The 7,053-nt window shown below is 48.1% G+C and overlaps 1 protein-coding gene across 1 annotated transcript in view; it reads right to left on the bottom strand.

Annotated features, from left to right (window-relative positions):
• SSPN (sarcospan) overlaps window positions 1–7,053 on the bottom strand; it is a 19,784-nt gene that overhangs the window by 581 nt on the left and 12,150 nt on the right. The window contains 1 exon segment of the mRNA XM_009648754.2: window positions 5,154–5,240. Coding sequence (XP_009647049.2) covers window positions 5,154–5,240 — 87 coding nt within the window.

Genomic DNA, 7,053 nt, shown 5'->3' with positions numbered 1-7,053 from the left:
AGGTCATCTCAAGAACTTGTAATTCTGCCTTGTGTATTTTACATTAATATCGCCTTGCAATTTTGAGACCTGATGAGAGCACCGAGAAATCTGTGTCTCTATACAGCCAGAAGCTTTCTAGAGAAGGAGAGAGCACCTTCCTCTACTGCTGTACCTGCCTTGGCCAGACTTACAGCCATCAGCTGAGATAAATGAGTGCAGTTGCCTTGAAGCAGAGCTGAGCAGACTGAGGCTTGGGGCTGACATATTATCCCAGGCTGTGCTGAAAAATAGGTGGTTTTGAAACTTTGCTCGTGTGTTATTCCTGGCTCTTGGTTTGCATGCCCAAACAAATCTGATGTAGACTTGCAAATTAGGTCGTGATCAATCCCCCTTCCAAAACTTGCCCCATAAAGGTGGAGAAGTCTTTCAAAGGTGTGAAAAAGCAGCGGGTGCCTTTCATTTCCCAGTGCTGCCCCGGCTACGTCACGAGAAGGACAAGGGTCTGTTTTGTCACTCCCCTACTCCTTACAGCCCTGGCGGCTTTAAAATAGGGTGGCTTTTATCAAGGGCAGCTACGCAGAGTCCACCCCCGCAAATGCACGGGCAGCGGCAGCGACTCAGAGCCTTTGTCACTCCGGGTTGCACCTGAGACCTTTGGGTAGCGGCGCATACGGGCTGCCCTCGCTTGCGGTAGCTGGAGCTGGCACTTGCTGCGCTGCATACAAAATATGTGTGAATGTATATCAAAATCGTATTCTGTGTTTAGCCAAAATAGCATTTTTGGTTCTGTTCAGCACTGTAAAAACATTTCTTTTTCTTGGCGCCTTATCTGCCAGACACATGGCGTGGCTGGGAATCTGTTATTTTAAACAGCAGCTTCTCTTCTTTCTCTCTCTCTCTTAACCTCAATACCACAAGCAAACTATCAATATAAAAGCATTTTTTATGACCTTGAAACTCCAAGAATGTATGTCTTGATAAAATTCACACTCCTGCTGTATTTGTCTTATATCTACAGTGTGAATCAATATTCCTATTCAGTTGCCAGCTTGAAGAAAAATATTTGGGCTTATTGCAGATCTTAAAGCACTATATACATTTTCTCCCCCATATCACTGAATTCTTACAGCAAGATCTTCTTTTCCAAGTCTTGGCTACTATTAAATTTAATGACTTCCCCTGCAGCCTTAAACCAAGGGCAGCTTCAAAATGAGGGTGGGTCTTATTAAATGCAATTACTTTACCCCCGCAGCCTTCAAGGTAAAGGTCCATGGGAAAGGTGAAGCTGGAAAATGGGGACACCTCCTCGTACAAAGCACACAGAAGGGAGCGCTACTGACTGATGGACCCCCTCCGAACAAAGACGTGGGGATTCGTAGGCCTGTGGCATCACTTTAAAAGATGGTGCAAGTGTGTTTGATGGGAAAAACGGAAAACGGACAGACATTGATGACTGTTCCTCTTCTCTGATGGACCAAAGTTGTTCTGCGATGCAGAAGTCCTAGCGGACTGGCTAGAAGTCCCTGGATTCAGACCAGCAGGAGACAGAATCAGGCCTCCCTAACAAATGAGATATTAAGCCAAGACTACAGTGAGTGCCTGATTCTCCCTGGCAGGTATTTTATTTAGCTGCCAATTTCTATCCAAAGTCAGTATAAAAGAGCACAAAATCCACTGCCTAAACTATTGTACTCCAGGTACACTAAGCAAGAATTTGCCTGCTCTGCCCCTAAAGGGAAGGAAACCTCAGAATCCCTTTGAAACGCACCAAATACACGGGCAGCTCTTACAGCAGTCTGCAGGGGCGAGCAGAGATGTGTGGGGACACAGGGCAATTTCCAAACAGCTTATTATTCGCACAAGATGTTTGCAGAGGAATCTCTCTGTGAGCCGCTGAAAATGAACACATTTCCAAATATCAAAGGTGAGGCAAATGCAAATACTGCCTGTGAGGGAGCACGAGACAGCAAGTGCTGAGATCCCATCAGCAGATTAATCACATGCTGGACCTGGAGGCAACTTCAACATCGCAAATACAACGGCATAGCGTGCTCTGCCCAGGAACCAGAACTTGCCACTGGAAAACTGTTTTTTAACAGCCTCAGAGAGATAGGCACTGCGATTGCTGTTTAAATAGAAGGAGAAAAGGGAAGCGGGGAGAGACAGCATACGATGAGGTCAGAGCATGGCAGCTCGTCCTCCTTCAGGTTCCTCCTATGAGGAAGAAACATTTTAGCAATATTTACTGGCAATAGTTTTGCTCCGTACCAAAAAGAAAATAAATAACCTAAGATGGATCAAGTTCCTCGTGGGAAAGGCTTCTCATAGGTATCGGAGGTGAAACCAGAAGGGTTTGCAGAGGTGGGTCCAGGGGAGCCCTTCTGAAGGCGGCGGTGGCTCAGGCACAAGCCCACGCAGGGAAGAGGAACCGCAGTGCGTGTCACGGCGTGGGCTGGGTGGGCAGGCATAGAGGGTGTCACGCCACAGCAGGAGATGCCGTGATGAGGACCACAGTGAGTGATCGGTCAAATATTAGCAAATATCCCAGGAAGTCCACAGGAGATCTCAAAATTTTCCTATGTGGGGTTTTTGGGGGTTTTTTTGGTCAAGGGAGAGGATCTCCCCTTTTAAATACACACCTGACAGCTGGGCATGCTGCTTTGCTGTACTGCAGAGCATGTTTCCTGCAGGTGCAGAGGTGGGGCAGGGGCAGAAATTCAACCTGGGGCTCACCGTTGTCCCCCCAAAAGAGCAAAACCACCCTCCCTTTGGGTGGCGGTCTCCCACAGGGTGCTGCGGATACCTGCAGTAGTCTCAGGAATGGACTTCTGCCGAAAGCATTTCTAACTCCTCCTTCTTTAACAGGATCCAGGGCTCATGCAAGTGTGAAATGAAAGAAGCAGCTGTCAAGAGGGAGGAAGGCAGAGAGGACTGCGTGGGTCTCCTCCCATTTCCCACCTCCAGGGAGTCACTCGCAGTGGCCATAGGGCAACCTCAGGGGTTGACTAAAGTCGCCCAGGCCTGTATGTGTGTGGTCCTCCTCCCAGAATGACCCTTGGGCTATGCAAGGGATCCTGGGGTGCTTCCTGCACTCCAGGGAAGCCTGGCCAAGATTTTCTTGTAGGATGGTGCTCAGCAGCCACGTGCAGCCTCGGTGGGCACCAACCATCAGCACGGGGAGCAAGTGCCCGGGAGGACAGCTGGGGCAGATAGGGCTGAGCCCAACTGTGGTGCTGGATGAAGCATCAGCACTCCCCATAGCCCCCCCACCCCCCACCAGGAGGAGAGAGAGGAGGAGAGAACGACCCAAGTTGCTTGGCTTTGTCTCATAATTATAATTTTGCATCCTCAGCCTTGTCACTGAATAGCTAATGTTCATTTTTTTCTTCAGAGACAGACTTTAACTGACATCTGAAGATCTGAGAAGTGATACTGGAGATTTAGATGAGTCCTGTGTGACCAGAGCCTGGGAAGAGACTCTTAGCTCCTACTTTTTTTAAAACCGGGTACCTGCCCTGCAGCCAGAAGCCATTCCTCTGGAGAGGCAGCAAGGAGGGGAGGCACTGTGGGATAAGGGCTCCAGCTGGGGATGTGGGATGGGAGAGGTGAATAGGCTGGGCATGATCAGCTTTTGTGGCATGCTTCAAAAATGCCAGGAAGGTGAATTTTGGGGAGGAGGGTGCTTTGGGTAGGCAGGAGTCTGTGGGCTATTGACTGAGCCAGAAGTCTTTCAAGGGACACTACTCTAATTCTGAAGAACTCTAATTCTGCCAGGCGATGAGGAATAACCCATTTTACATTGCCTGGGGAGCACTTCAAAACCATTTCTTTTCTTGCAGGACCGATGGCTGGCATTCTCGCTGCCAGGGAGGGTGGTGTTGCTAAGTCCGAGCTGCCCAGCCCGACAGGCCCCTTCCCACCACCAGGGATGACTCCCTTCCTGCGTGGATGCCAAGTTCAATTTAATGCTGCAAGGGCAAGCAATAAAAAGCCTGGCGTGGCCGCTCCCGCCCAGCCCGGCAGCTCCCCGGGGCAGCCGTGAGGCTTGCTTGTGGGTGTAAAGGTGACGGGGGTGAGAATGCAAAGGCAATCTGAGGGCAGAAGCAATTGTTCTTCTTCTCCCTTTCTTTATGTAAGTGCGGGAGAAGCTTGAGAGAAGCACAAGAGACACACCGGGGTCTAATTTCTAAGGGAGGATGAATGCCAGGTTTCTAAAAGCCGCTCCTTGCATTTGATTTCCTTCTGCCTTTCTCAGTTAATAATCACTGTTATTTTGTGTTGCCTGCGTCGGTATTTTTCTCGGTTATTATGTGTCTGCAAAATATTAAGAGCCCTGAAAATTACAATAATAAGGAAAAACAGCCCAGAAAAATGGTGTTAAAAACATCCCACCTGGAACATGCATTCTCAGCCTTTCTTTTCTAGTTGCTTACCAGTGTCAGCGAAGCACAATTTTGGGGAGCGAGGCAGGGGGTGGTGCGTGGTTTCTGCACCTCTCTTGTGATGCTCAGGTGGGAATTTGCTTCATGGAAGAATGCTTGTCCCATGGTTTGCTAACGCTGCCCCATCTTCGCTAATGCCCAACCCTGACACAAGGCACCGAGGGCTGAGACGCGGCCGCCGGGCCCAGCCGCTCTCTCCCTGACTGCCTCCGCGGGCAGGTGGAGATTTTCAGCCTCACTTTTTAATTTGCCTGTGCCCACGCAGTTTCTTGTTTCATGGCGAGGAGCAAAACTGCTGGGAAGATGCTGAGATGCTTCTTAGATCGCATGAAAAACTAAAACTTGATATAAGTGGGCCCACTTTATGCCACCCTACTTCTTACCCAGCTCTCTGTGAATATCTCTACTTAATCAGTAACATCCAATCTTTCACTGAACACTTCCCAAATTATTTCAGCTCTGTCGATCTGAGTCTCTTTCATATTCTTAAAATACGGCAAATATAAAAGGTATCTTGCTCTGATTTGAAATACTTGTTTATTAGAGTTTCCCCTTTTATAGGCTACAGTTTCTTCCTTAGCTGCCTGGAAAATACCAGAAAACCATTCTTGCATTTCAGGTGCATTTTCACTTCTTTTCATGTGGTCTTAAAAATATCCCCAGTATCAACTTTTCTGATTATATTTAACGACACGAGAAGAAAAAGAAATTTCAAAAAACTCAAGGTACCTTTACTGCAAACTGCACACACGTCTTCTCATCAGGTTGGTACGAAATACAAAGCATAACAAATCCCACTAAGGACACCACGCAGACCTGCAAGGGAAGAGATTTAAAATGTGTCAAAGTTAACAACAAAAAAAAACCACCGCAAAAATAACATTTTCTCAAGCCAAAACACCTTTCTGTGTTAGCAGGACCGTAACTCAAGAGGCAGTGTGTCAGTCAAGCCTTTTGGGTAGGGGCTACAGCTGCACGTGCAAGAGACTCCTATGTGTCAATGGGCTTGTGAGGAGGGAAGAGCTCAAACCTTCACGTTACAGACACCGAGGCACAAAAAAACCTTACTCACAGGAACTTTTTGAACCAGATCTACAAAGACACAGCCCAGCAATAGCCTCCAGGATGTGGTTCGAGATTTTGTCCGTGTAGCTAACTATCACAAAGGAGCAGAAGGCTTATGAAGTTGGGCTTGCAAGCCCCAACAGCACCATCCTACATACCACTGGATGCTGACAGGGATTTTATGTCACCAGTACAGGTTGCAAATCAGTAACCATAGCTGCTGCTGGATAAGTAGCAGCACACTTTAGAGCAGAGGCTTTCAATCTCTCCTAGAGTGGACACCTTACCAAAGAAGACATCTCCCCTGCAATCCAAGACTGCATTTTAGCCCTTTGGCAGTAATTGCTGATGGTTAACAGTAATGGAAATGTATTTACACACTTTATTCTTCGTTTAACTGTCTTTATTATTAATTCTGAAGATTGAGATTTATTTGCAGGAGCAGATATTCACTGGTAGGTATTTTCCAGCCACGTAAGGAGGGAAACTCCTGCTCTGAGGAACTATAAATCCAATAGTCCAATAAATATGATTTCCTTTTTAAAATAGTTTTATCTTTTCCCCCTCCCCCCCCCGCCAGTGCTAAGCACTCCAGTCAAGTGCCTTCTTCTCCCACATTTTTGGAGGATCAGCAAGCAGACTTCACAGGAGGACACAGGAGCCACAGCTCTGCAACCAGGCTGCTGTTTTCTGGCAGCTTCTCCCGCGCCTGGACAAGAGGAGCCAGGTCCCCAGGCACCCGGTGAAGGCTCCCTGCACTGCCCCAGGGCTGCCAGGGCTGGATCAGGACATGCGAGGAGTCCTGACTGCAGAAAGAGAGGGTGGTGTTGGCATCTGGAGCTACGCATGGAGGAATCTGTGCGTGTTTGGGTAGCCTTGGAGAAACAGGTGAGTCACCGGCACGCACGAGTTTTTAAATGCCACTTCATATCACACGTTTAAAAAAGGTCCAGGTGTGATGAGCCTCAGTGGGGACCTTAGCTGAGATGAGCCAGGGTGCTTCCAAACGTGCTAAGGCTCATCTTCACAAGGCCCTGGGAGCAAGCTTTGGCGTCCTTGCTAGGAACATCTTGATTACAAAAGATAGCTATTAAATTCCCAGCGACTACAGTAAGAATCTATAATTTTTTCTCCCTTCATTTTACTTCGGGGCTTTTGAAGACTTCTCATTAATTTGCAGCTTTCTGCTTTCCCAGAGCAGCGGGCTTTGCCCTCTGGGGCCAGACTCAGGGGTGGGACTACGCCATGGAGATGCCTGCAGGGGTGCGGGACTCCTTCACAGCCCCGTCCCTGCCTGCTCGCTGCCCGCTATGGCAGTGCAGCTCACATCCAGATTGCCAGCTCCACAGGGGACTGCTTGACTTGCAGTGAAAAATGCATAACTGTCCTCTGCAGTAATGGTGAAACACATTTCTTTTATGATCTGATGCATAAAACACCATTTTTTTTTTTCTTTATATCTGCATTGTTGGTGTAAGGCACTAGAAAGCAGCCCTGCGAAGGAAGACTGCCTCTCAACACATGGACCGTCGTGTCCCTCAAGAACCTGCGTGATTAATAACAC

This window comes from Egretta garzetta, unplaced genomic scaffold, assembly GCF_000687185.1.
Source record: "Egretta garzetta isolate BGI_Z169 unplaced genomic scaffold, ASM68718v1 scaffold81, whole genome shotgun sequence".
NCBI lineage: Eukaryota > Metazoa > Chordata > Aves > Pelecaniformes > Ardeidae > Egretta > Egretta garzetta.
This window is presented reverse-complemented; position numbering and strand designations above follow the sequence as displayed.